Genomic DNA, 18,392 nt, shown 5'->3' on the forward strand with positions numbered 1-18,392 from the left:
AAAGTGCACTTGTGGCAGTTCCCATTTTCATTCAACGAGGGCAACAGGTGGGTCTGGGACATCATGGCAGCTGTTGAAAGTATTATCAGGCTTCTGATTACTATACCCAGGAACCAAACACAATTAAACTAGGCAGGCACGAGCACATGCACATGCTGCATTTGAAGAAGACTTCGTAAGATTTACATATTCACCTTCTGCGATCTCTATTTTTGGAGCCAGACCTAGAAAGAAGAGCAAAGCTTATTTCAGAGAGTGAATAAAGAAAATTCATGACATCAATACGGGTTTTCATAAGACCCCCAATTCTATAACATCGCTGTTCTCAAGGACACTGCAACACACTGAGTAGCTTGGCCCCTCAACTGGGACCACTAGCGTAGTGGAAATCAGATGTACATCAATGGCTTGTTCAACTCCAAAAAACTGCATTAGTCCAACTTGGTTTCGGGTGCTCCATGTAACAATTCAATACAAAACCAACACACCCCCATTCGCTATAGTGTTAAGTATGCATGCTGCCCTCTTATGTACAGTATTAACATCTCATCATTTGTCTTCCATCTTAGACCAGTGGTCCGTGGACCCCTGAGGGTCTGCAGACTATGTCTAAGGGGTCCACAAAAGATTGTCATTACTATAGAACAGTGGTTTTGAACCTGGGGTCCACAGACAAAGCCACTGCCTTAGACACATGTAGCTGAGATTTCTTGGGACCATGAATTTTAAAGCTATCATAAGGAGTTGTGCAGTAGCTCAGACTTAAGGTTGCATGTTCAACCTTTAATTTCGCAATAACTCCCTTCTGGCAGCTTAACCTTGCACACATCCAATTAACAGAAAATTACATGAAAGAAGTGTTGAGTGAAGGGTGAAGTCTTGTTTAATAATGTCCATTTAAAACAATACCTGGCTAAGAGGACAGAACCCCATACTAAGGAAGGGACTTTACTGAGAGGGTGCATTTACTGAATTAAGTCTGTATGTATCATGACTTAGCCACAAGGAATTATTATTATTCAATTATAGCACTGGAAGATAAAAAGGGAATTCTGCTAACAGAACAGTAACAAGGTTGGAACTGAACTTGGAGCTAGACAGATTTAGAACATGCTGAGGCGGTGCTGACAAGCTGGGCTTAAGGTACAGCTGATACATGAGAAAGAAGTTAAATCAACATTGTCTTACTCCCATGATGTAACTCAGCTTGACAAATAGAACAGTAGAGCCTTCCTATAGACAGGCGATGTTTAAGATCATTTTTGGTGTTCCCTACTGTATCTTTAAATAAAAATGTCACGCTCTAACAGGTATGGAATCTGACAGCTTTAGGAAGATAATGTTCCCTTCCAAAGCATTGACCACTATCTGACTCTCTGGAAGAGGCCTGAACTTTCAGAGGGGTGGGTGTATGCTCTGTATGGGTCAAAGGCTGAAGAAGGGCTGTGGTATCTGCTCAGGCAAAGCCATATGGGGAGCCTGCAGGTATCAAGCGAGGTTCCAGGCCAACACTTAGCATGTATAGTGTTGTGTATGTCCAGAAGCATCATGCTCAGCTGGTTCTGGCGTGGGGTCCAACACTAATAGCTGGCACACCAAGAATCCCACACCTAAGGAGCCATTAACCTGCGTCTCTCCCGACCCTCAGGAACCAGGCTTTTGGAAGGATGTGAGGAGGAGCTGGGAGGAGGCAACCTCTGGGGGAACTGAGCCAGCATTGTGGGACAGTCTGACCAAAGAAACTCTGAGCATTTCCTCAAGGCAGCCAAGTCAGGTTTGTTGAGTTTCTGGCAGAAGTGAGCTCCACAGTTGAGAGGCTACCACGAAGAGGACTCTCCTTAAGATAAGGAGTACTTGTGGCACCTTAGAGACTAACAAATTTATTTGAGCATAAGCTTTCGTGAGCTACAGCTCACTTCATCGGATAGCTGTAGCTCACGAAAGCTTATGCTCAAATAAATTTTTTAGTCTCTAAGGTGCCACAAGTACTCCTTTTCTTTTTTGCGGATACAGACTAACACGGCTGCTACTCTGAAACCTCTCCTTAAGATAGACACACGACAGCATCCAGGCACGCTGTGGCCCTGAGGTGGGTCAGAGAGAGAGGCTACCAGGAGGCAGCTGGACCGTAAGCCATTTAGGGCTTCATTTTTAGGAACCAGCAACTTGCATTTTTGTGGGTGCATTCCTGGCAGCCAGCACAGTGACCTCATCCGCCAGCCACATCGGTGCCTGCTGGGCAGCACTCTGATCGGTCCAAGGTAAAGCACATTACAACAGCGTTTCCTAGATGCCACCAAAGCAGAACGATTGAAGCAAGGTCTTCTATGAGAGCGAAGAACTAGGTTTTTGGCCATCCAAAGGCAACGAAAGGATTTTCTGGACACTATGTTGGGGGTCTCGTTGCAGAGATGTATGCAGTAGTGCCCGGAGACTGTGGACCATTTTCACAATAAATGGGGAGACACTGCCAACTGATGGGGCACTCAGATATGCCAGTTCCCCCAGAGGCTGCTCCCTGCAAATAGGCACCATCATGTCCAGGCTGAGCTTAAGCCAGCTGGCTTCCATGCAATATCGTCATCTGTCAGTCATACTGGAGGAAGCAGGAAGAGAGTTCTTTCTGGGTCACCAGCATACAAACACAATAGCCCACGTTGTCTCGCTCTCCCCTAGGGTATTTACATCCACACTGAACAAGAGACGACAAGAACCACCCACAGCTGAAAGCCACCAAGAAGAGCAAACACCCTCTGGGATTTCTCAAACAGGAATGAGCAGAACCATAGCAGGGAGATTCCTGGCACTCCTGGCTGTGTCCCAAATGTAAGTCAAAAGCACCTCACTGGTAAGGTATGAAAGGCTGCTGAAGAAAGGGATAAATAAGACAAAATATCATATTGCTTCTATATAAATCCATGGTACACTCACATCTTGAATATTGCATGCAGATGTGGTCTCCCCATCTCAAAAAAGATATACTGGAATTGGAAAAGGTTCAGAAAAGGGCATCAAGAATGATTAGGGGTATGAAACGGCTCCCATATGAGGAGAGATTAATAAGACTGGGACTTTTCAGCTTTGAAAAGAGACGACTAAGGGGTATATGATAGAGGTCTATAAAATTATAACTGGTGTGGAGAAAGTAAATGAGGAAGTGTTATTTACTCCTCATAACACAAGAACTAGGGGTCACCAAATTAAATTTATAGGCAGGAGGTTTAAAACAAGCAAAAGAGAGTATTTCTTCACACAACGCACAGTCAACCTGTGGAACTCTTTGCCAGAAGATGTTGTGAAGGCCAAGACTATAACACTGTTCAAAAAAATAGATAAATTCATGGAGGATCGGTCCATCAATGGCTATTAGCAAGCATGGGCAGGGATGATGTCCCTAGCCTCTGTTTGCCAGAAGCTGGGAATGGGTGACAGAGGATGGATCACTTGAGGAGTACCTGTTCTGTTCATTCCCTCTGGGGCACCTGGCATTGGCCACTGTCGGAAGACAGGATACTGGGCTAGATGGACCTTTGGTCTGACCCAGTATTGGCTTTTCTTATGTTTTTAATTAGTGAAGATGCCTGCCATCTGTTCCCTGCCTCGACATCTTCACTCACAGATTGGTGCTGTTTCAGTACAATGTCCTAATCTGAAGTCTGTTCATGGAATTAGTGCACGGCAGAAGCTATTTGAGCAGACCCAGCAGCATCTTCTTAGTAATTTTGGAAGGATAGAGACTGGGCCATAGCTGAAGCCATGTGTTCAGAGTTGGCTTCTTAAGCAGGGGATAAGGCAGCACATGCCTGAAAGTTCCTAGGAGCCTCTAACTTTCAGCAATGCAGCCAAAGATAAAAAAAGCACTATAAAGATTTTTTTTCTTAATCAAGTGCGCTCCTAGGAGCTTACATAGGGACAATAACACAGTGCCAGGAATGAGCCTGACACAAGGCTTACCTGCTTTGTCATGGTTAGCCACCATTGCCTATGTCACAGCAGCTCTCTTAGCCCTTAATGACGGCATTATTTTGGAAAGGATTTGTCTGTCATTTTCAGGGCTCTTGTAACAGCCACAAATAAGAGAACTGCACACTTTTACAGCCCATCCCTGTAGAGGGGCTCACTTGCTTTCACTCACCGTCTGCCCATTCTCTCCTCTCTTTCTCTCTCTTCTCTCCGCCTCAGACGATCTTGGTTTCTTTTCTCCTGTTTTTCTGCCACCATTTTCTAAGTTGAGAAAGAATTTATATGCTGCGTTAGACACACAACAAGAGAGCAAACTAAGACAGCAGGAAGACCTTGCAGTTGGAGGCAAAATGCAGTAATTCAATAGATTTGTGCAACATTTGCCTTTTCCAACACGTCATGACTCTTTATTGGCTTGAAAGGGATTCAGATTCCAAGGCCAGAAGGGACCATTGTGATCATTTTGTCTGACCTCCTGCATAACACAGGCCATAGAACATCCCCAAAACACACCCGTTCAATGAGATTCCTCATTTACAATTTCACTTTGAAACCTATCAGCTAGCCAGCTTTTAATCAATTTGATGTGTGCCATGTTAGTTTTTTATCACTTGAGTTTTTTTAATCAAAAAGCGTGTAGCATCATGTCAAATAACTTACAGAAGTCCCAGTATATTATTACGTCAACACTATTACTTTTATCAAGCAAACCTGTAATCTCATTAAAAAAAAAAAAAGACATCAAATTAGTCTGACAGGATCTAATTTCCATAAACCCATGCTGATTGGCATTAATTATATTACCCTCCTCTAATTCTTTAATAATCGAGTCCAGTATCTATTACCTTGCCCAGGATCAATATCAGACTAACACGCCTATAATTATCCATGTCATCTTGTTTATGCTTTTTAAATAGTGAGGCTATAAAGAACTGCTTATGAGATGAGACGGAAGGCTGGGAAGCAGAACATGGATGGTACAGACTTTGTTACAGATTATTTAACACTTGAAAAGCAGCTGCTTACTTGCCTGCCAAGACCCCTATTCAAAGTCCTGTGTTTCCCCTACATCCATTGAAAGTATCACTAACATATGGTGCAAAGAACACAGCTCTGGGTGCCTGTGGTTGTTAGCTGTAGCATTATCTGTTTAGGTTGTAGGCCCTTCGGGGCTGGGACTGTCTCTCACCGTGTGTATGTAAAGCACCTAGCACAAGGAGACCCTGATTTTGGTTAGCGCCTCTAGGCCTTATTGTAATACAAATACTCAACAATCACAGCACAGAATGGAGAAACCTGATCTGAGCAAGCAGAAAGCACCAGTTCACTTGTAAGGCTTGTGAAGTGACTGACTTGACTAAGTATCAGTTCTACCATTCATGAGCCAAGCTACTGTCTGTGCATCCAACTTCACTTCAAGCTCATGTTTTGAAAATCATTCCATCATCAATGCTTCAGCTTCTGCTTCACTGAGACCTTCATGGTCAGCACTCTGTAAACACACTTTGCATTGCTACAGCATCTCACCAGTAGGTCTGAGTGCTTTATAAAATGTTAAAACCCAAAAAAATATACGTATAATTTTTAAAACTAATGACAGACTTCCCATTGCTAATTGTGGCCCAGACCTATGGACTCCAATTCAGAACATACCAAGAACCCAATTTATGTAAGGAGGAAGCCAGTCTAGTGTAATTCTTCGCCCTGTTCCTCTATGGGTACAATTTCAGTTAAGCAGACATTACAGGGCTTAGGCAAACCTCCACTTGGAGTTTCATCTATCCTGAAGTCAGAGTGTTTCAGAACAAAGACTGTGTACAGTTTCCATACAAGCCAAAGACAGCAGGTTACAAAACAAATCAAATGAATAAGTATTCACAGGAGAGCTGTCGGGCCATGCCTGGCCAAAGTAGAGGGATGCTGTTTAAAATATAACTGATTACCCTCAACTGGTCCAGTTTTTCACGGATCTGAATGAAGCCCAAGTGTAATTTGCCTCCAAAGTGATCAGCTAGACGCCGGTCGTTGTCATGGAGACCAAGGTACGCGGAGCAGACCTCACAGACGCGCAGCTTCTGCTGCTGGAAACTGGATGCGGGCATGGAATTGCGGTATTCTTCCTGCGGAGAGGCACAGATGGCTCAAAACCAGGGGAAACCACCATAACACACACACAGGACACATGCAACCCTCACAGAGCTTGAAGCGAGTGTTTTAAATTTAAACAGGAATCTCATTCTCAACATTTGGACCACTTCTAACACTCCAGTAAAATCTGTACAAGAAATTACTATTACTATGCAACCTCCTGCTTTAAAAAAAGACCTAAAAAAGCACCTGCTAATAAGAACACAAGAACTGCCAGACTTGATCAGACTAATGGTCCATCTAGTCCAGTATCTGCTCTCTGATCATGGCTAGTACCAGCTGCTTCAAAGAAAGAAACCCTGCAGCAGGCATTGTTAGATGGATGAAAGCTTACAGGGAACATTTCATCTCCTTTCATTCTTTGAGAACAATCACTTGCTAACTCACTGTGCAGATGGAGAGGGGAGGCTGCCCAGCTGGGTGCTATGTGCTCTGTTTACTAATTCAGTTCACCATTACATAAAACATGGGAACATAGTAAGTGTTGATCTTGGCAAACCTCTGCTTCTTTCTTCTTTGCTCGGACCTTCTCCACTTCCATCAGGATCTTTTGGGATTCATCCACATTTCCTTCAGCTCCCAGCTGCTCAGCTTTAGCCAGCAGTTTTCCTATGTCTTCATTCAGCTCATGAACCTTTTCTGCCTAAAGAGAGGAGTTTGCTTTTAATAAGACAAAGAACCCTGTAAAGCTTGTGGGATTTGCAGACAATGAATCCTTCACTTGCACTTATAGCTACAGACACACAGGGGCCTACAATAAACCATTCCATTGCCACCATGACCCCAGGGCTGGTTCCAGTGGCCTGTAGTCCCCCCATAGAGAGGGAGAGAAAACTGTCCTTTCCTTCCAGGTCCCAATTTCTATTCCTGGTTGTTCCTGCCTCCCTCCCACCACTACCAGGATCTTTTAACGATGACTGGAACTTCCTTCAGGCCCAGACCCCCCATGTGGGTGACAGCTCCCTTGGGGGATTCCCTCCCTAGCAATTGCTAGCCCCCCAGCCTGAAGTTTTAACAAATGGGATGGAACAAATAATTACACAGGGAAGGGCCAAACATCCAGGTCCTTGAACCAGCCTTGCAAGTTTCACTGACATATCTTAACCTGGAACTGGTTTAAATGCACCTCCTACTTCTAGCAGCAGGGAAGACTTAACTTATCTTCTGCCTCCGTATTCATGCAGGCCGGCTAACAGGATAGTACCAGATGGCAGAAACTTTACTTTGAGAACACAAAGTCCCATGTCACGCTCCACTGTGAGATATAGAGAGAGTGCTCACAGTCTCCATGGGAGCCACCTGTATTTCAAATTAAACTGTAACTACTCAAACGCTGTTAACACTGGTTTGCCTCTACAGTGTTCTAGCTTCATTGGAGTGGACACCTATTTCCAATCTATTAGGAAAGCCACGATGTTTCAAGAGGGACACCCTCAGAGATAGAATGCTTTCGAGAACACACTAGGTAAAAGCAGTAGCTGCAGGCAGCATCCTTATTATTTTAATCTTTGCCCCAGCTAAAGATGATGTATCAATATCTACAGTGAACTACAGAAAGTTTTCAATCAAGTCCTACATTTGCTTGTAAGATTCCAAGAGGGAGAAGAACTGGCTGGTTACAAATTTCAGTAGTATTGGAGTTGCGCTGAAGAGCTCAAGGAATATGGGCTACTGACCTCCAAATTTTTCTGCCACAGCAAATTTCCTCCCGAGTACCACAAAGGGTGTGGGGGGAAATAATAAAAATAAAAAAAATCAGGGTAGTTAATGGGGATGGTACTTTCGGACCTTTGCTGGTATTTGGGAGGTCACTGGCAGACCAAGATTCCAGGGCATCTGCAGCATAAATTCCTCAGGCTCGGGGAGGGGATGACAGGATAATGGTCTCCTGCTTTGTTAAAATACAGCACTAATATTTATACACTACATATTAGATGCATGATGGTTTGGTATATAGGGTTGATCAGCATGATTTTAATGCATTACTTACTTGTAGCAAAGCCACAAGCAAGTTACTTAGAGCACCTCTCAGCCACTCCACCCCCCAGGCATTCTGTATTTGCTTGAGGGTTACAGGAAAAGGGTGAGACACAATATTCCCAGAGTACTAAAACACGCTAATATTTGTATCCCCTACTGATAAAGCCAAGTGCCTAGGTTACCTTCAGTCAAACCAACAGGGCTCAGAGGAAGCCACAGAAACCTCAAAAATGATTTTAAAATGTGAAGATTTTAGGGTCTGATAATCTCATGACTTCCCAGGGCTGGAAGCAGATATTGTGTATCCCAAGTGAAAGATAGGAACATCCCTGTTCTGCATTCATAGACTAAGGCCAGAAAGGACCATTCTGATCAAACAATTGGACATCCTGCATAGCAAAAGCCAGAGAACCTCACCCAGTGATTCCTGTATCAAGCCCACAGCTTCAGGTTGAGCTAGAGCATTCTTGAGAGACAGATGAGAGTTTCCTCTCCCAGCCCTGCAGGATCACTAGACAGGATATAAACCTATCCCTGGTGCAGGATTCCCTTACCAAGGGCCTCAGGCCAGGGCCTATTTCATGGGGAAATTTGGTATTTGGGGCAAGAAAGTAACATTTATCTGGCAGGCTGGTTTAACAAGAGTAGCTCTTGGAAGCTGCTCAGAGATGTGGAATGATGGAAGCAGATATGGACAGCAAGACAGCCAGAGGTGTATGATAAATGTATGACAAATTAGATGGGGAACACATCACACAGTTCCACAACTGATCCCCACACATACGGCTGTTTTGCTACCCCTCCTTTGGGATTGTACAAGCTAGTCTGAAGGGTTCTCCTCCACACCCACTTTTCTTTAAACTCTTGCTCTTCTCCCCACAGGGAGGGCAACAGGGACACAGCTGCTCACAGCCACTGCAGCAAACAGTCTCCTCCAGCCCCCACCAACATCACGGTCATGGCTTGTTATTTTTAACCTCATCTGTACTTGCTGTGTCTTTATTGCAGTTTCTCCTGTTGAATTTAGTTTTTTGAATATCCCTGTGCATCCCTGGGTAGCTTCCTTTGCCCTGTAGTCATTAGCAATGTGGGTATTTTCAATTGTGGAAGGAGTGAACCATTTACACACACACACACGCTGAGAGAAAACCCGTGCGCTCATCTTGAAGGGAGAAAGGATGAGGGGACACCCACCTGGGCTACAGGAGAAACCAAGCAGCAAAATACACATTATACAAATTCCATGCCAGAGGGGTGGGAGAGAGGGCTGGGTGTGCGTGCGCGCATGCAGGTCTCCTGTCTCATAAGGGGCATGGGGAAGCGAATGGTCACAGGAAGTGTCACTAGGAGCCATATGATGAATGAGAAAACAGGGATCTTCCAACATGGATTTGGTGGTAAGAAATCACTGTTTAAATTGCCACTAGTGCAAGCTACAGGTACATTTACTCTTTGTGCAATGCAGCATTCAACCAGGAGACACCTCCTCAGTCAGCCAAGACTTCACAGCAACATCCCAAAGAAGCAGGAGACAGCACTGAGCAAACTCAGAGCTTCAGGGCCTAGGGCATCCCCAACTATGAGGATTGGGAATACTAAAGAGATCGCCACTGAACAGCACAAGAGAAGAGAAAAATGCTTCAAGCAGAAAAACTAAGTTGGACAAAGTTGCCAAGGCTAGAAGCCAAGTCAGCCAGACAAGAGGCAGGCAGCCCTGACCACTCTGCACTAGCAACTCGTTAAATGGCTGCAAGACAGGACAGTGGCCCAAACACAACATAACAGTTTTCTGTGAGTGGAAGGAAAAAGGTTAGAAACAGGTGAAAGCAGAATGGTTTGTCTTCATCTCGATCCCAACATGGTTTTCTTGTCCATGCAGGTAAGAAAAAACCCCACCACCGCAGAAGGGCTGAAGCCACATTTTGGAAATATGAATAGTTTGTAGTCTCCTGCAACGTTCCCTCTAATTTTTTAAGTCCATGTGCGGAAAGAATTTTGTTATGTGCACCAATATGGAGGGGGTGTGGCTGAGGGGTTCAGAGTGTGGGAGGGGGCTCAGGGCTGGGGCAGAGGGAAAGCTCTGGCTGGGGGTGCGGGCTCTGGCATGGGGCTAGGGATGAGGGACTTGGGGTGCAGGCTGCCCCAAGGCTGTGGTGGGGAGAGAGGACTCCCCCCAGCCCTCTCTCGCCACAGCAGCCCAAGGCCGGGGAAGAGGCGCCTCTCCCCTGCCAGGGCAGCTCCGGGGCTGGGACCAGGGAGAGGTGCCTCTCCACGCCTGCACGGCCCTTGATAGCCTGCTGCACAGCCGCGCAACTTAGAAGTAACTTAGGTCTCTTGTTTTAGAAATCACATTTTAACATAGATATACCTAGTCATAACAATGCACACAGGCCCTCAGAAGAAGTGTTGAACTGAAGAGTGATACCTTTGCAGACACTTCAGCACTGATCTCCTCCTGAGTTTCAGCCAGGCGTTTCTTCGCCAGCTCAGTTCTCCGGTCACACTCTGCGATAAAGGATTCCAGGTGATCCATAGCCTGTGTGTATTCAAACCAAGAACTGTAACTATGGGTGCTTTTTGCCATACAAGCAGCATTTGCTGGGCTCTGGCTCTTTCGCTACGGAGAGCCAGCCAGGAGGATTCCTTTACAGATCACAACCCACCACACAGCTCTCCTTTCTTACCTGAGTGGATGTAGGGCAACATTTTCAAACTGGGATCGGATGGCCCACTGACCTGATCCAGCACAGCAATTCCTATATTCCTCATGCTAGCAGCACCCACTCTGGGGAACACACTTCTAAATGGATGGTGGAGATCAGCTTGTCTTTTTCCCTTCATCTCTTACTCTTTTGAAGCAGTGATACAGTTGGGATTTGAGTTCCTGCCCCACAAAGGAGGCTGTGCTCTGCCCTAATCCACCTCTGTATATTTTTTTTACTCAGTGTCATTTACTCTTCTATGGGGCAAGGATACAGTATTTCCTTAGGCTATGAACACACTACCACTTACTGTAGAATAAGCCGCCACCTCCCCCACCCCCCCGAGTGACATAAGTTACGCCGACCTAAGCGTCAGTGTGAACAGTGCTATGTTGGTGGAACAGCTTCTTCTGCCGACGTAGCCACCACCACTCGCAGGGGCAGGAGTAATTACGTCAACGGGAGAGCTCTCTCCCATCAGCTTAGAGAGTCTGCACTTGGAGTGCTGCACTGGTGCAGCTGCATGCACAGCTGTAAGCTCTGTAGTGTAGCCATAGCCTTAGTGTGAGGGAAGATGCAAAAGCAAAGGTAACTAGGAGACCAGGATATCAGTGATCTCATAAAGGGGGGGTGGGGGGGAGGGGAATGGCAGGGTGCCAGTAATTAATGAGAGAGTTGAGAAGACAAATGTATAGGTTTAGCTAGAAAAATACTGAGCTAATAAAGGAGCAGGAGATAGAAAAAGCATTGGGTTCTGATATTTCAATAGAAATGAAATTAGGGCAGGGAACAACAGAATCAAAATGACCGACTCTTGTGAAACCGAGATGAGGCAAACTAAGAGTCAACAGCTGCTTGTCTGCTTAGGGAAGGGAATTTCACTGATCCCTGTCCCCCCTCCCCACCTTTCCCAGGTAAGTAACTACAGCAGGGTCATTACGCCTTATTTTGAACATAGATGTGGGCAAATAGAATGAAGACTGCTCTGAAGAGTTTCTGTTCTGGCTGTAACTTGACAAAGTCTCTACATTCTGAGATTTAGCGGGGGACTCACACCTAGATGGCTGATGTGGTGCACTGAAACACCACTACATGGACAACGGGTGCACACAGACACGCCGGAGCAGCCAGGATGGGAGAGCTAGCATTGCTTTTACGCTTGAGCAGTTCCAATGCACAAAATCAATGCGGAAGCACAGGCTGGCAAAGGTACGATTACACAGAGCAGGTTTCTAATGTTAGAATTCACCCCTGTTCACAGCCCATCAGAGCATGATATTTCTAGCCTTGCTGAGAGCAGTGGCAGTTCTGAGCAGAAAAGGAATGTAGCCTGTTTTTGTTCCTAGGTTTTGCAAATGCCATAATTAATTTTAACTTTTCAATTCAGCATCAGGTTGACATGAGGAAAGTCATGACATGACATGACTACAAATTAGCAAATAGTACAGTAAACAGAAAGATTAGCAGAACTCTGCTGCTCAATCTGATATCAGAAGTTACACTGAGCTGTTTACACACAAATAATTAAAAATCACAATACTTACATCCAGCTCAAAAAATAGGTCCCTCTCTTTACTTGCAATCTCATAATCTGCTCTCAGTGCCAAGTCATGGATCTTTGTACATTCTCCCAGGTCCATACGCTATGGGAAAGTAAAGAGAAAGGTCAATGAAAGAACTTTCTACTGCTGCAACAAGCACTGATATTTAACTGCTGATAGCTATGTAAATGCTCATTTCATGTATCACACCCACAAAGGCAATTTAGAAACCGATTTTCTTTCTTGATTTACCAATATGAGAAGTGGCCACAAGAGACATGTCTGGTTGGATTATTCTTCCAGGTGCTTCTGAAGTAGCACTATTTTGACTATATGTAAGCAAAACATATCACTCAACAGTCAGAGGCAGGTAGAATGAACTAGTTATCTGACTCCTAATATTAAAGGGCAACAGGAAAAATGCATTAACACTGGGGTAACTGAGAAAGTGTCCAAGGAAACCCAATACAACCCCATCACTCAGGTACTGCTTCCTGGTTAAGAGTAACTCAGTCTGAAGGTGAAAGGATGGGGCCAGTGACCAGTATGTCCATGTGCCTGCTAGCAGCTAACTTGCGGAGAAGTATTAAGAGTTCCATTGACAGCTCCCTTTCACAGGGTTAGCCTAATGCAGCTATGGATTTGAAGTCCCACTGGACCAACGCAGTGGCCTCTTTTGCACAAGCCCATACGAATGACCGGACTAGCAAGCAGGGTTGATAAATAAAAAAAACTTGTAATTTAAATTACAAGTTTATTAAAAAAAACCAAAACACCTATTTACAATTACATTTGAAATTGATAAATTATGTTAAGACTTACAAAAACAACAAGGAGTCCGGTGGCACCTTAAAGACTAACAGATTTATTTGGGCATAAGCTTTTGTGGGTAAAAAACCACTTCTTCAGATGCAACTTATTTATAATTTATGTTAAGACCTAAATTATTAAAATCATGTAAATTAAACAAAAAAAATATTAAGGAGTACATGTTTGCTGACCAGCTTTAAAGAAAGTCAAACTACTGAACTGGTGGAAATCACCAGCTAAGCACCTGGAACCAGAGTTTGTTGAAATGCTAAACCAGTTTTTGACAGTAGTACCCTTTTCTGCAAGTGGAGAGAGAATATTTTCTTTACTTCAGTTTATTCAACTACTTCAGGCCAATGACTAGTTTATTCGAAGTTAGGAAACCAACTAGGAGTTGAAAAAACAGGAAAGCTCTTCCAATCTATGAATAAAACTAGATATGAGAGGGTGAGATCTACTAGTTCTAAAATCTTGAAGGACATGGTGACCAGGAACAACAACGTCAATTCAACTAATTACAGGTAATACTTCCTTAGTTTTAAATGCCAAACATGTTTTCATAAATTTTCTTTTCTTATGTATCCAACACATTTAAAGGTAGTTTTATGCAATAAAAACATGAAATGCTGTTCGTGTGTGTTTTTAATTGCATTTGAATTTCAATCCAAGTATCGCTTGACACAAATTAACAGTTAAAAATTAGTTTAGGAAATAAGAAATGCATCATTCCCCATTTTCTAACATAACAAATAATGTAAAAAAATAAAGACTAAGAATAAATATAAGATGCATTATATAACTGCTTAAATGAAGGTGTATAGATATAGTGTACCCTCCTGGTTAGCAAAAAAAAAAAAAAAAAGCACCAAACGTAGTGTAAAGGCTACATTTAGTTGCAATCAACATATGTTAATGGTTACCAACCAATGAGAATCAACCTTTCTTTAGGAAAACACCTAAAAGGTAGAAACACAAAACAATTAAAATACGAGATATAAAATCGCTTTGATTTAAAACTAATCCACCTTGCTAACCAGACACTAAGTAGGACTGCCTCCTTGCCAAAAGAGGCTTCAATCACTTCTGCCATCTGCTCCCAATTTTTAAATCTATTTCCACAGTTATCAACTAAAAAAAATTAAGGGGCTTTAAGGTTTTAGTTAAAATATTTACAACTGACCCCTCTAGTTTCATCCCTGCATTTATCAGCGTTGACTGCCAAGCACTTGGTTTGTTTTTTTTAAAATGGAAAAAAGTATATTTACCATCTGGAGAGCTCCAGAGCCAAAGGCCCATGTATGAGTGGAGAACAAATTCCATCAGAGCTTGCAGAGTCATGCTGCAGACATGTGTATGTATGTATGTATACACCCAGATGATTAGGGGGTTGAGCAGGACTAAGATTAAAACTAAATATCTCTAAATTAGCTAGCCAGGAACTGAGGAAAATACCTAGAGAACTGCCTACAAATGTCTGATCTAATCCTGCAGCAGCAGCCCCATGATGATGGAGGACAGCTCCAATTTCTATTATTCTGTAAACAAGAGAGCAGTGTGAGTCACATGCACGCTAGCAGAACAGGTACAGAGGAGGACTGAAATTTTCAGAATGAAGCAAGCACATTAACACAAAAGACAGACTACACAGAAATGAAATATCAGTTTTAAAATCATCACTTGTGACATCAACATAATCTTAGTTTATTAACAATGAAACAACTGCTCTAATTGACTTATCAAGCCATTTACTCTTAGCTTGAGCTGCCAAATGGAGACAGGCTGTGGCCTTTAAATACAGCCACCACTTCCAGGAGCAGCCTTGTTCCAAGATCCTTTTAACTGGATAACATTTGGATTAAGTCTCTAGAAAAAGCTCTGAAGGACTACTAAGATGTTACAATCATGCCGAGCCTAATATCTCCAAAGGAATCTAGAGTGGCTTCAGGTCAGTTTGTGGTAATTACAGCTTTCAGCAACATCAGACCGGCGAGTGTCCTTTCACCCCTTTCGTGCTGTGGGGCCATTCTGTCAGAATTCCTTTCCAACACCAGCCAGAGGAGGATTTTCCACAAGACAAGGAGGTCCAGTCACAACCTAGAACCATCTTCTCCTGAAAACATGGTTCAACATTTTTTGCAAGCAGAGATAACACCTTCTCTGATTTGAGAGGTAAGCTCTCAGGCTCAAGTCCTCACTTTCAAGAAGTCCCCCAATTCACTCCACACTGTTCCCTTCTCTCTCCAGATCTCATGAAAAGCAATGCATCTCTGAACTTTTCTCCCTTGGGGCAATCACCCTGCTTTCAATCAGCAGAGAAGCCTTGATTTCTCTTCCACATTTTTGGTGGTAATCTAGATGTCTGGAGGTTTCCACGGGGCCCTTTACCTCAGCGCACCAAGTTGATTTCCTGATAGAACACTGGCCCTTCTGATCAAGAAACAATCCCCCAGAATTTTTCATGTTCCATAGGCCTCAAGCAGGCTTATCTTCATGTGCCAATATTACCCTGCCATTAAACATTTCTATCCTGTAAGAGATGACCGCTATCAACTACAGGCAATGTCCTCTGGACTATCGTCTGTTTCACGGGTGGTCTATGTAACTGATGTCTCAGCATGGCTACCAAAACGGCTAACAATGCACTGAGATTTACCCCCTCCCTACCTTAAAAACCTACTGGTTGCAGAGTCACCACATTTGCCTAGTCATCCAGATCCTGGGGCATCACATGTTTCTAAGGAGCTCTCCTGCAGATTCAATAACTCCATCACAAGAACTCTTAACCCCTAAGAGCATCTTTCACAACTAACTTGGATGTTGTGAGTTGCCCAAGGAAAAATTCAACAAAATTCAGGTCCTCATGGATGAGATCTCTGCCATGCCACAGGTTTCATCAGCTCGCCACTCTCTTGCTAGCAGGCAATGGTAATTTGTGTCAATACAATTCTCTGGGTGATGCTCCACCTCTGTCGCTTTCAGAACTATATGATCAGTTAATAGAGCTACCCAATTTAGGGAAGATTACCAGCTGACACTTCCTCCAGAAGTGCTGCCATTGTCTGTTCCATGGCAATCTGTTGGCAGATCCACTAGCAATCTAGATGACCACCAGGCCAGAGCTATCTGCATTCAGTTCAGGACAAGTAGTCCCTCAGAAATTCCAGCTAAGCATCAGCCTCCAAGAGTGCAATAGTCCATCTCCCTTCTCCATGTTTCTCCACCTGATTGGTTGCGAATTCCGGAGGGTGACAACAAAACAACTTTGTAGCTTATCGCAACCCACGAGGTGGAACAGACCGCAAAAGCTTTAAACAATGTTTTCTTCACTGGAAACCTCTGTGCTGGCTCCCTACGCCACACAGGTTTGGAACCAGGCTCAGCAGTCATGAGACAGAAAAAAAGAGAATGGAAGCTGAAGCTGAACCAACAAGTCTGATCATATTGCTGAGAGGTGGTTTCTCCCACCAGTGGATTGTTAACAAACCAGTCCAATGGGAAGTATGAAATTCCATCCTGGCACTGGCATTCACAAGCCTGGTGAGTGGACACCCTGTCTCCAGGATAACGACTTTCCATGCTTCCTTGAAATATCCATAGTGGCCAGATAAATCAAACTGGCGCAAGCCACAGTTGTTACAGCAGAGAGCCAGCTCTGCTACAGTTAAGGTGAGAGCACCTTTCTGTTTAAAGGTTAACTCTTGTAAGTGCTCTAAAATCGGCATGGTTACTCGAGTTGCCTTGACATTTGGTGTGCCTCATGGGGTTGCCGGGTGGGTTTAATGATCCAAATTTGAGATTCTTTCGGCAAAGGGTTCCCAAGGTATATCCCTCCTGAAATAAAAAACACTAGCTTTTCTTAAGTTGACAGATTCTACCAACTTTCTCTGAGCAAACCTAGGGATCAAAACAGGGTTCCAAGTGTGGTCACATGGTCTGATTAGCTGGACTTTTAACCCCCCAGGTAGTGCATGGGACCCACCGACACAAATGTGCAGACAGTGTGCTTAAGAGATTTGCTAGCCAGCCACAACTCATAGGATCTGCACAGCTCAAGAGGACATATTACAGCCATCAAATCTGAGCAATATTGAGGCACTGTAAACTCAAATCCAACTCTGGGCAAAAATGTGAAAAACAAAAAAAAAAAAAAGTAGGTGTATTGCTACAATACGCCCCTGTCAAAGGACTTGCGGGGGGAGGAGGAGGAGGAATATGAGTATAACAGAAAATTCAGAAGGTGCTCAAAATTCTGTTTGAAAAGATGATAGATTAGACATGTGAAAGGGAAGGGGAGACATAGAAGTGGGTGGCAGGGGAATTGGGAGGGGCAGGGGCATTGGTCATACCCACATTCTCCCCTCTGGGGGTGTCTGAGCCCCTCTCTGTGCCACCCCATTCGTGCCATGATCTGGGGGCCCTTGCCTCTCTTGGGGATGTCTGAGACCCCCTTCGGCTCCCCCCATGTGAGCCAGCACCCGGGGCACTCCTGCCCTTCTGGGTGGGGAGCTAAGAATTAGCATGTTAGGAACATACACAAGAATACACTATATGCTGAAACTGGTGCGAGGAGTTGAGAACAGGCATGCTTGAGGTATATCACCGGCTCTTAAGCACAAGGGAGGAGGTGACAAGAACACTCACTGACACGAATGTGGCAGATCACACGTCTCAGTTCTATTTTTTCAGGATGTATTCAACTCCATGGGGTGTTCTCATTCTGCTGAGACCATCACATTGAGAAGAACTGAGCCAAGATTTTACTGTGGGGGGGATCTAGACACAGCAAAGCACTTGCTGATGATTAATTTCATACAATTGTTATAGCAGAGAAGACTTCTCTTTTAAAGGACGATTTTTTAAATGTTCTAAAATCTGCATGTTTACCTTGAAATTTGCTGTGCTTCATGGGGGGGGATGATCCAAATTTGCGATCATTTGAGCAAGAGGTTTCTAAAGCAACTCTTTCAAATTCTACCAAAATTTTATACACACACCTGGCTTCTAAAAAGCTGATGGCTTATTAGGATGGAAAGAGAAAGTTGAAATAGAAATGATGGCAGGATTGGAGGCAGTGATGAGAGAGACAGTCTTTTCTCACATGCTTAAAGTTCCTGTAACCACCATCGAACCGTCAAATTTTGGGGACATAGACCATGTTTGACATTTCCCTCACCAGCTCTCTTTACAAGAAAGTCCAGGACCTTCAGGGTAGCATTCTTTAAAATGCTTTCTCCTTCTCCGGTTGAGA

At 44.0% G+C, this 18,392-nt stretch overlaps 1 protein-coding gene across 3 annotated transcripts in view; it reads right to left on the reverse strand.

The window, feature by feature from the left end:
* LUC7L (LUC7 like) overlaps positions 1-18,392 on the reverse strand; it is a 36,610-nt gene that overhangs the window by 5,994 nt on the left and 12,224 nt on the right. For all 3 annotated transcript variants that reach the window (XM_074965642.1, XM_074965644.1, XM_074965643.1), the window contains exons 3-8: positions 12,338-12,436; positions 10,517-10,627; positions 6,611-6,754; positions 5,907-6,083; positions 4,136-4,224; positions 195-224 (exon numbers count right to left, since the gene is read on the reverse strand). In XM_074965642.1, coding sequence (XP_074821743.1) covers positions 195-224; positions 4,136-4,224; positions 5,907-6,083; positions 6,611-6,754; positions 10,517-10,627; positions 12,338-12,436 — 650 coding nt within the window. The remainder of the gene's footprint in view (positions 1-194; positions 225-4,135; positions 4,225-5,906; positions 6,084-6,610; positions 6,755-10,516; positions 10,628-12,337; positions 12,437-18,392) is intronic.

This window comes from Natator depressus, chromosome 10 (assembly GCF_965152275.1).
Source record: "Natator depressus isolate rNatDep1 chromosome 10, rNatDep2.hap1, whole genome shotgun sequence".
NCBI classification, from domain to species: domain Eukaryota; kingdom Metazoa; phylum Chordata; order Testudines; family Cheloniidae; genus Natator; species Natator depressus.